Below are 19274 nucleotides of genomic sequence, written 5' to 3' on the forward strand. Positions count from 1 at the left end.
ATGCACATGAAGTATTTAAATTTTAAACACCAGTAATCCAGATCTCTCCGTTGGTGCACAGTAAGGTTTCAAAATACTAAACTCAATTAAACCAGAACCATGGAGCGTTACTCTGTCACCCCACCTTATGAAATGTCACATGTGGTTAAAACATAGTGAGTGGTGCGTTTAAAACAGCAATCATGCAGCGAAGTTCAATATTTACTTAAGAACATTAAGATGGAGGTTCTGCTTTCACATTAGCATTGGATTCAAAAGATGTTTTTCTTTGTGATATTTTAAGTGTATTTAAGCTGTGTCTAAAAACATGTCTAAATACACACAAATCAACTAATTACCACAAACTGCACGTTCCATCAGCCAAATAAATAATTAGCCAACGGGTAAACAGCCATGGTGTTCATCCATCCATAAATGTCGAGGTTTATCTACAAATGAGAGTGTCCTCACCTCTCTTACAATTTCATTTAAATTGAAGCTGGCTGGAAGCTGATTAAAATCAGAAAACCTTACAGTATGTGAGCGGCAAGATGCCTTTTCACAGGAGATGCAGTTGAAAGTCAGTCTCTTGGATGAAGCTATTAGCATACCTGCTTCCTCTCTTGCTCTGCATCATACTCCCATCTCATCTTACCAGTAATGGGCATGCAGTAAGAAATTTGTGTGTGCAGGGAGCGAATCTTTCCCTTTGTAAATTAAAGGAGACAGCCTTTCACTACACTACGCTTAAAAATGTCCATCTCTCCACATTGCACTTCAAATTTAAATGACTTTAGAAAGCGTTTATTCCTAGACTTATTTTTGCACTTTCTCATAGAGACAGCATGCAAGGCTGACAGAGTTTGACCAGATTTTAAGAAGTGCATTTTGCTCATAAAAGAACTACACGTTCACAGACTATTAATCTTGAGAGGTGTCTGGCGAGACGGTCAGAGTGTTTTCTTTTTCTGCTACACTGTTAACACCTCAGTCACTTTTGATTGAATATGTAGGAAATTGCTGCACTAGCCTCTTGAGCATTCAACAAAGAGGAAAATGCAAAGGGAATAGGAGAATATATGACCCCAACTCTTAATAGGTCCAATTTAAAATTGGAAATACTCAGCTAATGCATGACCTCTGCCATTTTGGGACTTTATTGGCTTTGATATATCAAGTGTTTGATTTGAAGGCCATTATTCCTGCTGATCTAAGTCCTCTGCTGGCATACAGCAGCGTGTTGGGAATTGTAGCATAATTTTATTTTCACTGTACACCTGCACACCTGACAGTCAATAAGCCCGGATAGACACATGACTACTGCTGATAAGCTACAACAGCTCCCCGACATCACCTATGCTACAAAAACGATTTGTGAAATAGATTTTATAATTGTCATTCTGCTATGAGCAACCCGTGACTTTGTGATGCATGCTGGTGTGCCGAAGTTGATTCTGTCAACCTTAGTATTCATGGAAACACAGAGAAAAGTCACTGTCAAGACTGCAGCTATAATTTTATGTATTCTATTGTTGTTTTATTCTTTATTTTTATTTTTTTGCTGCTTTTAAATGTCTTATCTATCCCTGTATGGTGTCCTTGAGTGCCGAGAAAGGTGCCTTTAAATAAAATGTATTATTATTATTATTATTATTATTATTATTATTATTATTATTATTATTATTATTTTGTAATAGATATTGAGGCAATTGCAAGGCAATCTCATAAACCGAATGTGTAATGACTCCATTATTTGATAGTGTGTCGCAAAGTGAATTAAGAATACGGGTTTTAGATCCTGGTAATTAATAAACAGTGTACAGAGTACACCATTGTTATGTGACAAAAATGATATTAAATGCAACTTATGTTACGACACAAGCCACATGTGTCTGTGTCACCAGTATAGACATTTTCATTATAAAATATTATATTATGATTATAAACCCTGCGCCATTCATTACACATCAGATTGCCTCGTTCAAATGCTATTTTTATTAATATATACATTATTATGAGATCTCCCACTCCCGCTGCTATATCTAACACTCATGTTAAAGTGATTCCACACTGTTAGGCCTGGGAGCTTATCCAAGCTATTAAAAGTGGGATTTAGCATGAAATGCACCATTGGTAATATTTAACTGTCATGTGTCCATAAAATTAAGAATAAAATTAAATCCCTCTGTGTTGGTCTGATGTGGCTTATCTTTGAAACTTGGTTATTATAATCCAGATGACTGAAGTTATCCTCTCTATAAGGCTTAAAATAAACTAAAAGGCAAACACATCAACTCCCTCACATCCTGGGAAAAATACACAAGGCCTTGCTTATTTTACTGACATGAGAGTGCCACCTGCTGATCTGAAGCATATCCAGCAGCCATGTGACATCTATACTATATAATGGCTCCTGTGTGTCAAAATAAAAACTCAGTCAATCTTTTAATAGGTAAACAGCAGCTTCAGCTGGTTTTAAAACAATGTATTATGCTAATGCTCACTGTTTATTTTAAAGCTCTTTAATCATCTGGGGAAGCGTAAGTGAGATATTACAGGCGAAAGGCACTGTTTGCACCAAGTGTGTGACTGCAAGTGTCTTTCATGCAGCCTGTTGATGAGGAAGGAGCTGCGGAGATGTTCCATTTTTATAAGGAAAAGTGTTACAGGAGACATGAATGTAGGGTTAGCCGCAGCCATGAATAAACTCAGAAAAACACCTGAAAAAGAAATGGCCTTTTTTTCACACACATACACTATCAAAATGTTGCTTTTCAAGAAGAAACAAAGGATTTTTCCCATTAGAGACCCAGTTGTTTCTTTTCAATGTTTATGTGTAAATACTGGACATATTTCACACAACGGGCAAAAGGAAACAAAATCTTGTTAACTTCACAAAAAAATAAACTTTCTTAATGTCTGTATCCTCCTTTTATGTGCATTTTTTTATGTGCAGCTAATTGCATACATGCAGTTGTGTGTACTGTCTATCCCTGTGCCTGCTATTGTCTACTCCTGCTGGTAATATAAAAGATACAGTCTTTTATTTTCATTGGGAGAAGAGGGCTGGTTGCTTGGCAACACAGCATTCCTATATAGTTAAACAAAACATAATAATAATAATAATAATAATAATAATAATAATAATAATAATAATAATAATAATAATAAAAACTTTTTCATCAAATTCAGTGATTTATCATAGTATTTCTTATGCATTATAAAATGTGCCGCCACATACAGAAATTGGATATACATATATTCTGTATACATACACATATACACATATATACATATATATAAGTAATGCTGCTTATTTTATATCAGCTGTCAAATTACACCTTTCACTGCAACTTGAAAAATGAGTATGGTATATTGATTTATGCTTCAAAGCAAAAATCACAATAGCTGATGAACCAGATACTCCCATTTATTAAAGTGACACTTAGCTGGGATTGTTCCTCCCGGGCTTGTATTAATGTGGGCTTTGGTTTATGATCTAATGGCTTGCCACTGAAATAGAAAAGGTCATTAATAATGTTATAGTATTTGCATTTTGCTTTGCTGTCATTTTGATATTGCCCCTCTGGTTATTCACTCTGTTGATGATACTAAGGAGCCCACCTCGGTCAATGGTTTGCTTAGTTTGCTCTAATATGATTAGAAATCATGACACAAGGGTGAAGAGCTCTCTTTTCACTGGTGATGTGTTACATTGTTTGCCATCAGTGAGTGCATTTTCTTCTACCTCCATCTGTTTCTCATGAAGCTATATTGAATGTAAGACAGAAACTTAGGTAACACTCACTTTGGGTCAAATACCAGACATAGTGTCAAACACGACTGTGCATATATCTACTGATCAGCCTAGCAACATTTTGTCGTGCAACAAAAACATTATAAAGTAATGCTGCAACACTTTAACCAATCATGAAGCCGGTAACCAATTTAGATCTGTGTAGGAGGCTGAGAGCTGGAGCGGCAGTATGTGAGGCTGGATGTGAATGGGTATATTGGTTTAGTTACTTTTTTTTGTTTCATATAAGAGTTGCAATAATTAACTTCAGTGACATTTGTACCAGCCATTTGGTTTTCTAGATTAATTACAGTACAAACATCTGAACATCTGAGAATAGCCATTTTGGACTGTCCAGCTCCTGTTCCCTTAAAGGTCAGTACTGTCAAGAGGTCAAGACGGTTTGCTATTGGTCACCAGCGCAAATTTGCGGGTTAAAGTATAAAACGAATTGTGCATATTTACTTTGCCCCTGCCATAATTTAATTAATTAATTTGGCTCTGAAATCCCACTGTTTTAATTGCTGGTGTAAAATGCCTGTATATGAAAATATCTATACTATACAGTAGTGCCCTCTGGTTGCCTGGCAACCTCACAATGATGACTCCAGGAAGTTACTGGGCCGGTCAGGAAATAACACCCCGTAAAACCCCACCATGACATTTTTACATTTTTGTATGTGCTCATATTATGCTTTTTGGCTTTGTCCCTTTCCTTTATAGTGTTATATGTCTTTTTGTGCATGTAATAGGTTTACAAAGTGAAAAAGCCCAAAGTCCACCCCAAAGGGACTTACCATCTCCAACAGAAAACACTGTTCACAAACTGCTGCAAACAGCTCTATTGTAGTCCAGCCTTTACTTCTGTGATGAACATGCTTCAATTTGTAACACACGTTATAATGCTCACCTAGCTGCTAGCGTTGCACGCCCTCATACTCTGCTTCTGACTGGATAGTAGTCCTTACCTAGCTACTGCGCATGTGCGACTCCCAACAAAGATAGAACAGAAGTGTGATGCCTCACTCTGTAGCTAAAACAGAGAGCTTAACACACAAAAGAGGAGCTGCAGCAATGTGCAGTACAACAAAAACATGGTTATTTTTTTTATTAAACCATGTAAACCTATTTTGATATAACCTCTAAATACAATTATGAACCTAAAAATTAGCATAATATGAGCACTTTACACAAATAAGATATAACGTGGTAATTAATGAGATGTGAAAGGTGCTGGCATATGCACTTTATTACCTTTGGACAGAGCCGGGCTAGCTGTTTCTTACTGTTTCCAGTCTTTGTGTTAAGCTAAGCTTACCAGCTCCTGGTGGTAGATTCATATATATGTACACAATCTTCTAAACTAACTGTATGTGAGAAGGCCAACAAGCATATTTCCCAAAATGAAAATAATTGCATCGCATTAATTTCAAATGACTTGTTTACATTATTGTACATGAGAATTTCTTGAATTCCATTTCTTGAATTGACTGTACTGGAAGTGAATGTACTGTAGCGTGAACATTCTTCAGCATCTTGTTTTGGCATGAATGGAGCAAGGCAGTTTCATGTGTAAACTGATTTAGGTGGCAGCGAGTGTTAGTGTATAACAGTGATGCAATGTAGGCTACAGGAGAGGATGCTCAGGCTCCTCTTATGCACCTAATAGCTGCCAAGTGACTTAAAGGGAGGCACTAATTCAAGGGATTCATCACATGATGGATGGGAGCTGATGTGTTAAGAGACCTAGGAGGGCCCCAGACAGCAGTCATAAATCTTGGTTCATGCATGAAACCACAAACATATTTGCATCTCTCATTTCACCACATGAAATTAGCTGTAAAATCTGACGGAACAGACCAAAGCCCATTCCACGGATCACTTGAGGAGGGACAGCCATTTTCAACCAAATTTCTGCAATCTAATTTGAGCACTGCCTTGGACTCTGAAGTGGAGCGGTGATATTGAAGCATTACTCACACGGAAATGCACAGTCACATCAGTCTGATGGTGTCTTGGGCTGCATGTACAGAAACATGATGAGTAAATTACAGATATGGATGACACATTTTTTCATTTCAGAGAGACTCAAATGTGTGCTTAATATTGATATTTGTGTGTGTGTGTGTGTGTGTGTGTGTGTGTGTGTGTGTGTGTGTGTGTGTGTGTGTGCAAATGACCCTTTGCTAAGCCCCGCCTTCCATAGTTACTGTTGCTATGCCCAAGGAGATAATTAGTCATTTTTGGCGAACAGGTGAAATGTCTGAGAGCAAGACAAAAGGGACTGCAGTATGCATTCGAGGGATATATCCACGACATAATATGCAACCCATTAGAGAATAATTTCATAAAAATTGAAGCTAAAGCCATAGGTCATGCCATAATGTGAGCTGCCTCATATGCTGGCCATTCAAATGGGAACAGCTATGTTCGTGCACAGCAGAGTAAGTGAAATTCGAAAATAATCTAATAATTATAAATCAAACAATTTATCCATAAATCTTGTGGAATAAACACAATACATTAGCCTGAAAACTTTGCAATCATAACATTTTTGAGCTTATATTTTTAGCGATTAACAAAATGCTGAAATATATTTTAAAGTATGTCAGTGAGCCTCCGTCTTGCCTTTAATCATCTTAAGGACAATTCCGGCGCAAAACGAACCTTTATAACAGATCTATACCCACTCGCTCTATCTCTAGGACATGTTTTCAGGCTAATCAAATGTGTTTGTAGCTTGAAGCTAGCGCAGACCGCTGATTAGCTTACAACGCTAGTATTTGGTGCACAGGGAAAGTAAAAACAAATCGCTATTTATACCACTAAAAAGGCTCAAATATCACCACACTTCAACGGTAGTATAATTAGGGTCTCTAAAATGTTAACCGAAGCATTGAGAACATTACTACGAAAGCAACACAACTCTTACATTTTTTTTCGATTGCTAAACGACAGTGGGCACAACTGGAGTCACATGTGCAAAACGCTAACTACAGTCTGCACAGCAGCATTTCATGTGGACCAAACTCTAGTTCGTTTTTCATTGCTTGAACACAGTTTTCAAAACTCTACACACTTATCCCATGACTTTAACCACAACGTGCACAACACTGTAGATTTACAGCACTTTGTTCAAATGCTAACACACTGCTGTCAAAACTGTTAACCACACATTCAAAACAGAATAGATTTCAGTCTAGTGTCTATCAAACACTGCTGATTGCAATTTTAGCTGAAAGCCTAAGAAGGTGTCTTATTTTAGACTAGTTAGTGAACATATACGGTATTTATACAGAGAAAGATCAAAACATATTGGTATCTTTGCTCTTTTACCTGTTTCTCTCAAACGGTACAGTGTAAAAAGGCTTTCTCTATATAAATACCATATATGTTCATTAACTAGTCTAAAATAAGCCACTCGCTTAGGCTTTCAACTAAAATTGCAATCAGCAGTGTTTGATAGGCACCAGACTGAAATCTATTCTGTTTTGAATGTGTGGTTAACAGTTTTGACAGCAGTGTGTTAGCATTTGAACAAAGTGCTGTAAATCTACAGTGTTGTGCACGTTGTGGTTAAAGTCATGGGATAAGTGTGTAGAGTTTTGAAAACTGTGTTCAAGCAATGAAAAACGAACTAGAGTTTGGTCCACATGAACTGCTGCTGTGCAGACTGTAGTTAGAGTTGTGCACATGTGACTCCAGTTGTGCCCACTGTCGTTTAGCAATTGAAAAAAAACTGTAACAGCACATAGGCTGAAAATACATACGCTGAATATTGGGCTCACATTAAGATAAATGTGCTATTTCAAATTTCACATGTTATCCCTGGCTTTTGAAGGCGTATGTAATTGACACGGTAGGTGCACATGGAAAGCAGCAGGGTAATGGGAAATAATTGTATGTCTCACTCATGTATATTTACCCTACATCTCACTATAACACTCCATGAATATTTATGTTCCTCACTTTACAGTCCTCTCATTACTGTATGCTCCACCCAACAGCTTTTTTATTCTCCTTATCCATCACTTATCTTTGTATAAGTGTTGAGTATTCTGTTAAATAGCATGTCAACAAAACACGCCCTGTTCATTTGTCTTGATTATAGGCAAACTCATAAAACACTACAGAAAATAAACACCTGGCTGGTAAACTGTTAGATAATGAATGTTACACCTGCTTTTCATTTTTCATGCTGTTGTTTAAGTCTACAGATGTTAATTACTTTGGCCTTCATCAGGATTCGCCTCACTGTAGCATGCTGCTTTGGGCATATGAGGGGCAGATTTGAGAAACTATGCAATTATGTTAGCATAACGTTTTGCAAGTACTCACTGTAGTTAACTGAGGGCATAGAGAGTGTGGTGGAATGCTATAAGCCAGATCATTGGAGATTTGTATAAATAAAATGTACTCGACCATTTATTTTTGTTTATCTTATTGCTGGTGTTCCCAAAGTTTCATTATGATTCATTATATAACTGACAGCATGAAGCGGGCTGAGAAGTGATCTGGTTTCTATATTTGGAAACGTATCCAAAATGAGTGTTATTTATTCAAAAACATCCCAGAGTGTGTTAGAGCATCTCAAGTTGTCTATGTTTGAGAAGATGAGTCACTCAAAAAATGACAAGAAAGACATAGAAAAAAGCCCACACTGGGCTACAATAAAGGGCGTCAACTCTTTAATAACCATTGCCACAGCAACCATTCTGGTACAGGACAGACCTAAAACATCAAACAGCTTTACTAGCATTAATAATTATACTAGCCTTTATGATAAGCATCAATTATTATAACCATCATATAGTGGATCAAATTAACTGCAGCACACACAACAGAGTGTTAAAAACAAAACATTTGTATTCAATAAATGAAAAATCCTCATTTACATTGCTACAGATATAATTTGACATATTTATTTGTCAATGAAGCTACATTATAAATATTTTTATATTAGGCTCCTCTCCGGGAACCATCACCTTATAGTGGTGGAGAGGTTTGTGTGTCCCTATGAACCTGAGGGCTGTGTTGTCTGAAGCTGTGTGCTCCTGGTAGGGTCTCCCAAGGCAAAGTGGTCTCAGGTGAGGGGCCAGACAAAGAATGGTTAAAAAACCCTATGAGCCAACAATGAAGAGGTGAAGTTACCCTGCCCGGAGGAAGCCCGGGGCCCCCGTCTGAAGCCAGGCCCAGATGGCGGGCTCGTCAGCGAGCGCCCGGTGGCCGGGTTTGCCATGGAGCCCGGTCGGGCACAGCCCGAAGAAGCAACGTGGCAACTCCTTCTCCATCCCATGGGCCCATCACCTGTGGGAGGAACCGCTGGGGTCGGATGCACTGCTACACGGGTGGCAGTGAAGGTCAGGGGCCTCGACGGACCAGACCCGGGCAGCAGACGCTGGCTCTGGGGACGTGGAATGTCACCTCTCTGTGGGGGAAGGAGCCGGAGCTTGTGCGGGAGGTGGAGCGCTACCGGTTAGATCTGGTGGGGCTTACCTCTACACACAGTCTCGGTTCTGGAACCATACTCATGGATAGGGGTTGAACTCTTTTCTTCTCCGGAGTTGCCCAGGGTGTGAGGCGCCGGGCGGGAGTGGGGATACTCACAAGCCCCCGGCTGAGCGCCGCTATGTTGGAGTTTACCCCGGTGGACGAGAGGGTCGCCTCCCTACGCCTGCGGGTTGTGTGGGGGGGAAAACTCTGACTGTTGTTTGTGCATATGCACCAAACAAGAGTTCGGAGTATTCGGCTTTCTTGTAGACCTTGAGTGGAGTCCTGTATGGGGCTCCAGTGGGGGACTCCATAGTTCTGCTGGGGGACTTCAACGCACACGTGGGCAATGATGGAGACACCTGGAGAGGCGTGATTGGGAGGAACGGCCTCCCTGATCTAAACCAGAGTGGTTGTTTGTTGTTGGACTTCTGTGCTAGTCATGGATTGTCTATAACGAACACCATGTTCGAACATAGGGATGCTCATAAGTGTACTTGGTACCAGAGCGCCCTAGGATCCCCTAGTCAATGATCAATTTTATAATCGTTTCATCTGATCTGAGGCTGTGTGTTTTGGACACTCGGGTGAAGAGAGGGGCGGAGCTGTCAACTGATCACCATCTGGTGGTGAGTTGGGTCAGGGGGTGGGGGAAGACTCTGGACAGAACTGGTAAGCCCAAACGGGTAGTGCGGGTAAATTGGGAACGTCTGGAGGAGGCCCCTGTCCGACAGACTTTCAACTCACACCTCCGGCGGAGCTTTTCGTGCATCCCTGTGGAAGCGGGGGCATTGAACCCGAGTGGACAATGTTCAAAGTTTCCATTGCTGAAGCCGCGGTTAGGAGCTGTGGTCTTAGGGTCTTAGGTGCCTCAAGGGGCGGTAACCCACGAACACCGTGGTGGACACCGGTGGTCAGGGAAGCTGTCCGACTGAAGAAGGAGTCTTTTCGGGATATTGTATCCCAGAGGACTCCGGAGGCAGTTGCAAGGTACCGAGGGGCCCGAAGGGCTGCAGCCTCTGCCGTGAAAGAGGCAAAGCAGCGGGTGTGGGAGAAGTTCGGAGAAGACATGGAGAAGAACTTTCGGTCGGCACCAAGGTGCTTCTGGAAAACCGTTCGCCACCTCAGGAGGGGGAAGCGGGGAACCATCCAAGCTGTGTACAGTAAGGATGGGACGATGTTGACCTCAACTGAGGAGGTAATAGGGCGGTGGAAGGAGCACTTTGAGGAACTCCTAAATCCGACTAATATGCCTTCTATGGTAGAGGCAGAGCTGGAGGATGATGGGGGATTGTCGTCAATTTCCCTGGTGGAAGTTGCTGAGGTAGTTAAACAACTCCACAGTGGCAAAGCCCCAGGGATTGATGAGATCCGTCCAGAAATGCTTAAGGCTCTGGGTGTGGAGGGGTTGTCTTGGTTGACACGCCTATTCAACATTGCGTGGAAGTCTGGGATGGTGCCTAAGGAGTGGCAGACCGGGGTGGTGGTTCCCCTTTTCAAAAAGGGGGACCAGAGGGTGTGTGCCAATTACAGGGGTATCACACTTCTCAGCCTCCCCGGTAAAGTCTACTCCAAGGTGCTGGAAAGGAGGGTTCGGTCGATAGTCGAACCTCGGGTTGAGGAGGAACAATGCGGATTCCGTCCTGGTCGTGGAACAACGGACCAGATCTTTACTCTCGCAAGGGCCCTGGAGGGCGCCTGGGAGCATGCCCAACCAGTCTACATGTGTTTTGTGGATCTGGAGAAGGCGTATGACCGGGTCCCCCGGGAGATACTGTGGGAGGTGCTGCGGGAGTATGGGGTGAGGGGGTCCCTTCTCAGGGCAATCCAATCTCTGTACAACCAAAGCGAGAGCTGTGTCCGGGTTCTCAGCAGTAAGTCGGACTCGTTTCAGGTGAGGGTTGGCCTCCACCAGGGCTGCACTTTGTCACCAATCCTGTTTGTAATATTTATGGACAGGATATTGAGGCGTAGTCGGGGTGGATAGGGGTTGCAGTTCGGTGGGCTGGGGATTTCATCGCTGCTTTTTGCAGATGATGTGGTCCTGATGGCATCATCGGCCTGTGACCTTCAGCACTCACTGGATCGGTTCGCAGCCGAGTGTGAAGCGGTTGGGATGAGGATCAGCACCTCTAAATAGGAGGCCATGGTTCTCAGCAGGAAACCGATGGAGTGCCTTCTCCAGGTAGGGAATGAGTCCTTTTGCATAGGATTTTGTCCCCAATCTGTTCCATTATATCTGCTTTAAGAAGGGCTCTTTTCATTGTTAGTATGGACAAGAAGAACAACTACAGTGACTCTTGAAATGTGAATGGGCATGCATGAGTATGCCTATTGTTTGACTTGAAAAAATGTGAACCTATGCTTTAATTACAAATTGTTTTATTCAATATCATTCATACGTGGTTCCAACTATGGAGATAGTTATACAACATAATTGAATTAGATTAGATTAGACCATAGATAGACAGTCTACGGATTATTAGACCAATACTTTTTAAGAGGATTTTTGAGCTTTCGTGCTTTTATTTTGAAGGTCCTCAGTCGATGAAAACAAGGAACTGTAGCTAGCTAAAAAAAAAAAGTGTTCCGTCATTGACGTATATAAAAGGTTCCGTCTGTTCTGGGTATTTCACTTAGCATGTAACCAACTGGAATGATTTTGTCTGACAGAGTTTTTCAGCTTTTTGTTAACGTGGGTTGTATTGTAGTAATGGCATTTACTCTGTGTGTTGTCTTTATACTTGTAGCTTCTATTCACGACTGTGGTGAGTAACCGTCTGCCAAAATGTTTGTCAGCATAATTTATCATATAAATTATAACGTTAACGTTATATTGTGTGTGTGTAGATGGCGACCTGCGCTTTGCTTCCTACTATGGAGATCACATGGTGCTGCAGAAGTCTCCAGAGAGAGCTGTGCTGTGGGGCTACGGCCCTGAAGGCGCACTGGTGACCCTCTACTTGTCAGGACCAATCAAACAGAAAATCTCACCAGTTACTGTGACAAAAGGTGAGTGTGCAACAAACGGCTTCCAGTGCACAATTTCTGTCAAGTGAGAAGTTTATGCTGACAACCACAGGCTACTAAATAGGTCAAACTGAGTGATCCTGACAGGGACAGATGGCAGAGACTGCATTTTTGAATCACAGCTTTTGTTGTGTAACCACTGTTAAGACAGTTAGGGTTTGGCATGAATAAAGTTGAAGTTACGTAATTAATTCCTCAACCACTTTTACAGATGTGTCATGATTCCTGGTTGTTCCTGTTGTTGGTGAAGACCACAGAACATGTAACCATTTTAATTCTATAATCAGGATTGCTCTCTTTATGCTGACTTGAATGTCTCAGGTGTCTAAAGGATATGCATGTTTCTTTGTGTTGTCTCTGTGTACAGCCCTGGACGTAAAATGAATGTCAAGTCGGGTACATTTTAGTCATCAAGTTGAATCACAGTCTGTACACCCTTCTGTCCTTAGACCCTCAAAAAAAGCGTCAATGGGTTACATCCTGCACTTATTCATTTGGTTACTGTCACAAAAAGGGAGGGGGTCCACACAAGGTTTTTAATTAGAAACAAACATTTATTTAATTAAAGTTAACACAAAACAAGCAATGGAGTGGGTGGATCAGCCATGTGAGCAGTGCATGGATTTGTGTCATGTGTGCTGTGGAGGTGTCGAAGGTGCAAAAGCATGTGATGCAGGGTGAATGTCAGCTGTGAGAAGGGATAGAGAGAATGCATAAGAACCACTATTTACAGCAAAGGCCCAGGTGTGCCTAATCCACGATCTTAAAATGATAAGGCCATGATCAAGTCAGACAGGTTACAGCCGTTTCCAGCAGCCTTCAGTCTAAACAGGAAGTCCCAGAAACACTCTCATCCTGTTAGGTCTGGTTTCGATTTACTAAAATATTTTCAGACCCATATATCAGCTTGTACACAGTGTCCAGTTGTGACTTTACAGACAGAGTAGCTGTTAACATGCTCTACCTGCGATCTTTTGCTGATGTTCATGAACAACAGACTGTAGATGATCCGTAATCTGAACGGATTTAGTCTTCTAAACTTCTAAACATCCCTATCAGCCACACAACATGTGTTCTGTGCATAATAAGCCTTTAAATCAGACAAATAGCAATTCAAATCCCTCCAATCAAAAGCAATAAAAAGTTTATGGTAAAATGTCATCATGTTATGTTGATTCTGAACCAATCAGCTGAGAGCCAGGCGTATCCCAGCATGCCTTGGGTCCACCTTTGGTCTTGCAGTCGGTGGAAAGCAACTGCGCTGCCTGTGTCTCAAGCCTGCAGCCACCTTTATCTCGTGAGGTTATCGTAGCCCAACTGTGCACGACGTCCGAGCAAGTCGCGATCAAGTCGGACACAAATCTATCCGATACTTGTAAAAGTATGCAAATATAAAAATAAAAACCACAAATCTATCCTGCATGCATTGGGCGGCGATCAATGGTGATCGATCCTGCGCAGTCCTGGTTCATCTCGAACGAGCCGAATGTATTTATTTTTTTAGGAATTGATGGCACTGAGATCCATTTCCGGGTCACACGCAGGTGGAGAGAGCAAACAAGGAGGCACAATAAAGAAATGAGAAGAGCCAATTGACTGTTTTTACAGGTATGTGGCGAGTCACTCTTGACCCTGTCAAAGCGGGTGGGCCCTACAATGTGACAGCAGCCATTCACAGCAGCACAGCCACTCTGACAGATGTGCTGTTTGGAGATATTTGGCTGTGCGGAGGGCAGAGCAACATGGAGTTTCCAACATCTGAGGTAGGCCTGTAAGACCTGTCTTGTCTTTCTCATGAGCCCATTTGCGGTCATATAAATGTGCTGTAGAAGCCTTTTTGTAGGGCTGAATTTAGAAACCAAACCCTTTCACTTACAGTATGTTACACACAAAATATAGGAAGTGTCAATTAAATTGGCTTTATTTCTTGTTTGGTGCAACAGAATTGCTGTAATAGTCTGAACGGTTGTACAAATACATGAGTGACATGAAGCATTCAAGAACTTTTAATTTTATATGTATTTATGCATTTACCGTATTCATATTTTATTGTTTAATGAACTTTCTTTTATTTATTCATTCTCCCAATAGATTTTCAATGCTTCAGAGGAGTTGGACCTCGCAGCGAAGTTTCCCCATGTAAGGACTTTTATGGCATCCTTGAAAATGAGTGAAACTGAGCTGATTGATTTAATTGAAGTGGAACTTCCCTGGTCTGTGCCGCCAGCAAGTAAGTCGAGGATTTATTTATTCACAGAATTGTTTAAAGATGTGTTTGCAGCTAAAGGTTTAGGTTTGCAACGGTGAACAGCAACTGAGCCAGTTCTAAATGCTGTGTAATAGAAACATGCATTATATTGTATATGTTCCTAAATCCAAGCTAGCGTTTTGTTATGGTTACAGCACAGGGGCAGTATAGTACTGTATAATGTAGTCCCATTTGATGAAATATGTTTATGTGCGTGCGTAGTACTACCTACTTGCCTTCTGCGAGTTAACGGTCCGATTAACAGGCAGGTGTATTTACAGATTTGACAAAGTTCTCTGCAGTGTGCTGGCTTTTTGGACGTTACTTGTATAAGACGCTGCAGTACCCAATAGGACTGGTGGAGTCCTGTTGGGGAGGCACACCTGTCGAAGTCTGGTCATCTTCAAGAGCACTGCAGCAGTGTGGACTAAAGCAAACTAACAAAAGGTAAAAATAAAGAGAAAAAACAATTAATTTAACCTGCCACATGCTATGTATGGTAACTGATAAAGGACGCTTATCTAATTTTACCAGTTGACACATGGTTCTCACGCAAGTGTACTTTTTCTCCTGCTCTCAATAGTTCTATGTAATGACGAAGAAAAGTCAGCTTGCGTTAATTGCACCCTTGCTACTTTTTCACATTAAATCGCTCAGTCCCAAAGATAATTCTGTCCTGTGGAATGCAATGATCCATCCGCTGCTCAACATGACCATCAAAGGTGCCATCTGGTACCAAGGTAAGACGATCTCCACAGGTATGAGATGTTCAGTACAGCCACATGTATAGCATGCATCGATAAGCCTTGTCACTTTCAGGTGAGGCTAATACAGTCTATCATCAAGAGAAGTACAGCTGTTCTTTCCCTGCTATGATTGATGACTGGAGGATGGCGTTTCACCAGGGCTCAGGGGGGCAGACTGCTCACGACTTCCCCTTTGGATTTGTCCAGGTATGTTTTATTAGTTTTTAATTTGCACAATAGAAAAAAAGTGCAGATAACAAGCAATTTGAAAATGTAACGGTCAAAATAACGCAGGTCTCAGAGTGAACTTTTTGAAAACACTTTGTAGAATTAGAAAATGTATGACCATAGAAAGTTTTTTTTCAAACATCATTTGCAGTATTGTAGATCTAATTCAGGATTTCTTTGTACTTGCAGCTGTCCACCAATGAAAAAGGCTCCACTAGTGACGCCTTTCCAAACATCCGCTGGCACCAGACAGCAGACTACGGCTTTGCCCCAAATGCCCGGATGCCGAAAACCTTCATGGCCGTGGCTTTGGATCTACCAGATGCATTCTCACCTTTTGGCACGTAAGGATTGTTTATATTTACTCATACCATATGAAATCTGCACAACACCAAGGAGCATTACAGTGTGCTTATACAGCTATTTGTTACAGTTTTTTTGGGTTGCTTAAGCACGCTTTTCAAAACAGGGCCTGTGTTTTCAAAACACTACACACAATTAGCACAACACCTTTGCACCTTTGCAAAATGAAACACTCTTGCAAAAACTATACACTAATTTATAAAAAACATATTTTGTTACCATATGAAACGCACATCTTTCATTTGACTTAATTAAGTTTTAACCAGATACACACTGCTGTTGCTAACCTAAAACACTTTTAGCAATTCTACTTCTCAGGTATTAGAGTACTGTAAATGAATTACACAGAAAAATGTACAATAAGTTCACCAAACACTACACAAGACCAATGCTGCAGACTGAGGAAAATATAATTTATTTCTCTCCATATACCCAAATCAGTCAACATGGAGAATCAACAACAAAACCTGTCTCAGTTTTCATTCTACGACAGTAGTGTGCATAACACTGTTAGCTCCACAAACAACAAACCTAAAATATTCTATCCAGTACAGGTTACAATCACAGAAAAAAAAAAAAAAAAAAGATCTGAAAAAGTACAGAAAATACTAGACATTATCTCTTCGCCTAGCTGGATCCGGCCAAGAGAATTTCATTAACATCACAGGCAATATACTCATTGGCAAGACAACGTGGGAAGAACAGTCTTGAATGTCGAATCCACACTTGCACAGCTGCAGCATAGATTTGGTCCCAGGCGTCCTCCATGGCCTGAATGAGGGGTCCCTGAGCCTGGGGCCAGAGATCGTAAACCCTTGCGTGAATATGGCCCCCCTTCCTCCTTGTCGTTCTCGACCCTCAATCATCATGTCACAGGGAGGGGTATCAAAAGTGCTGATATGGTGCATACAATGAGCAGCTGATTACTGTAACTGTAGACAGATTTTCTTTTACCTGTTTCCTTGTCAAAATGTCCTTATGACCGATGCCACTGTATATCTACTAAGATTTGGCTGACCCTTAGTCCAGTCTCCCTCAGCATCAATCCCTGGTTCACAACATGGGCCACTAGTGTGCCTCTACCTCTGGCTGGGACTCTTCCTCTTCCTCTACCTCCTTTTCCTCCTCTGTGGACTGTCACTCTCATTCTTCTTCTGCCTCCTTCCATTTTGGTTGAAGGCAGGTGAACTTACCTGCTGCATTTTATATAGTGCTTAAACCTGATTGGTGTGTCTACAATTTAGCAGTCATGTGTTTGCGTACCTGGTGGCTGTGTTTAACCAGTTGGTTCATGTGTTCATTTGAAAGCCTTTGCTTGGAAATTGCAAGGAAGTGACCTCATGTTAAATTTCTGTGTCAAATGCATACAAGTGTGTTTAGTGTTTTGCAATCACTGTGTGTAATGTTTTACAAAAAGTGTGAAGCTGACAATGTGCTTACAGTTGTGCAAATCTAGGCTAGTGTTTTGCTCCTTGAGTCTAAGGTTTTGCTAACTGTGGGAAAGTTTTAATTTAAGTGTGTAAGCAATTGTAAACTGTAATACTTATGTTTGATTAACAAATGGTGCCACATCAGGAACTGTGCAAATCCTTTGAATAGATTATATCAATAATTCTTACATAAACAATCCTTACAGAATTCCATGTAAGACTAACTTTGAATTTGATAGATGTGTTGCCAAAAGTCAGTGCTTTAACAACAACAACAACAACAGGTTTGACCTTTTGGACTATATTTCTCAAACAAATGCTGCGGCAGGGTTTTAATTGGGGCAAAGAGCTCAAATTCCACCTGTTCAAATATGTCAGCTCTGGCTTCCATTTAGTGTTAGGGTTAACACAGTACATTAATTTTCTTGGAAACTAGTCGCTTGCTAGCTTGAAGTTTGTTTTTGTTTCCCAAAGAGATCGGCGTTATGTTCCGGCGATTAACCTGGAAATGAACTGTCCTTGAGCCAGACTACAAATGATGTGACTTGCCATTGTATTTATCCAGTGATGAGTGCTGTATTGACTTTCAACCTGCATAACTGGTCTTACCAACTGGTTCATCCATGCTGTTTGTTAAAATGATGAAGTGATATTTTTTGTTTGTTTCAGGATCCATCCTCGAGACAAACAGGATGTAGCCTACAGACTGACATTGGGAGCAAGGGCAGTGGCTTATAATGAGAAGGACGTGTCCTTTCTTGGACCTTTCCCCAACAAAATCCTGGTCACTAAAACGTATGTCAATGTTACTTACGACCAGAAAGTCTCTGTCACACCATCTAAGGACACCTTTGAGGTAAGGCTGGCAGCAGTGCAGTCAGTGTGAGTTATGTCACATATTCACCTGTCTACTTCTTTACCAACACAAACACAAAATCACTATCAAATAACCATCAGATATAGTTGTTTGATTTGATCATTTCTTGAACAAACTGTTTCTTGCAAATAAACTCCAGTGATTTTACTCTTTGTTTTTTCTTTTATCAAGATCTGTTGCTCAGAGACTCACGATCCATGTGGGCCTAAATCTCGCTGGGTTCCAGCTCCCATCATACAGCAGGGTCCGACCACAGTCCAGTTATCTGCTAATTTGTGTGCACTTACTGATGAAGTAGCTGCCCTCCGATATGCATGGAGAGACTGGCCCTGTGACTTTAAAGCCTGTCCAATCTACAGCAGCAGTGGGATTTTACCTGCGCCTCCTTTTAATATCAACCGCTATCCAGCCAAAGGAAACCAGGAACTGTACGAAGACAACGTGATGAAAAAAAGTGCCTTGTTTCTTTAGCTCAAAATGAGCTGATTGGACAGATATGTAGCCAGATTTACCAGATTGTTCAATGAAGTTTAACAAGATAATTGATGACTGGAAAAGTGATGACCGTAGATTGTTACTGAGAGAGACAAATTTAGCTAATAGTTTTTACAGATATCATCATATAATGCATTTGAGATGATTGTTTGTTTTGATTTCTTCCTTGTTTTGATTGGTTTAAGAATAGACAATCATCGCCTCAAAGTGGGACAGGTCTCACAATTTGCGACACAAAAAGTACTGATTGCAAGCTTATCTTAAAGGTCCCATGACTTGGTGCTCTTTGGATGCTTTTATATAGGCCTTAGTGGTCCCCTAATACTGTACTGTTTAAGTCTTTCCCAAAATTCAGCCTTGGTGCAGAACTACAGCCACTAGAGCCAGTCCCACAATGAGCTTTCCTTAGTCTGTGCCATTTCTGTGTCTGTAGCTATTGAGGAGGAGCGAGAGGGGGGCAAGGTGGAGGGTGGGGCCTTGACCAACTGCCACTTTGCTTGTTTGAAAGCGCTCTCTCTCTCACTCTCACTCTCACTCTCATATTCATATTCATATTCATATATGGGTGGGCCAAATTCTAAGGAGCAAGGGA

The 19274-nt window shown here is 41.1% G+C and overlaps 1 protein-coding gene across 1 annotated transcript; it reads left to right on the forward strand.

Annotated features, from left to right (window-relative positions):
* Positions 1-11822: 11822 nt before the first annotated feature.
* siae (sialic acid acetylesterase) lies at positions 11823-19014 on the forward strand. Its single transcript, XM_028574592.1, has 10 exons — positions 11823-12033; positions 12116-12277; positions 13904-14058; positions 14387-14525; positions 14825-14990; positions 15201-15283; positions 15363-15496; positions 15707-15861; positions 17980-18166; positions 18359-19014. Exons 1-10 carry the CDS (start codon positions 11922-11924, stop codon positions 18656-18658), a joined length of 1593 nt encoding a protein of 530 aa, XP_028430393.1. The 5' UTR covers positions 11823-11921; the 3' UTR covers positions 18659-19014.
* Positions 19015-19274: the final 260 nt, after the last annotated feature.

This window comes from Perca flavescens, chromosome 3, assembly GCF_004354835.1.
Source record: "Perca flavescens isolate YP-PL-M2 chromosome 3, PFLA_1.0, whole genome shotgun sequence".
Taxonomy (NCBI): Eukaryota; Metazoa; Chordata; class Actinopteri; order Perciformes; family Percidae; genus Perca; species Perca flavescens.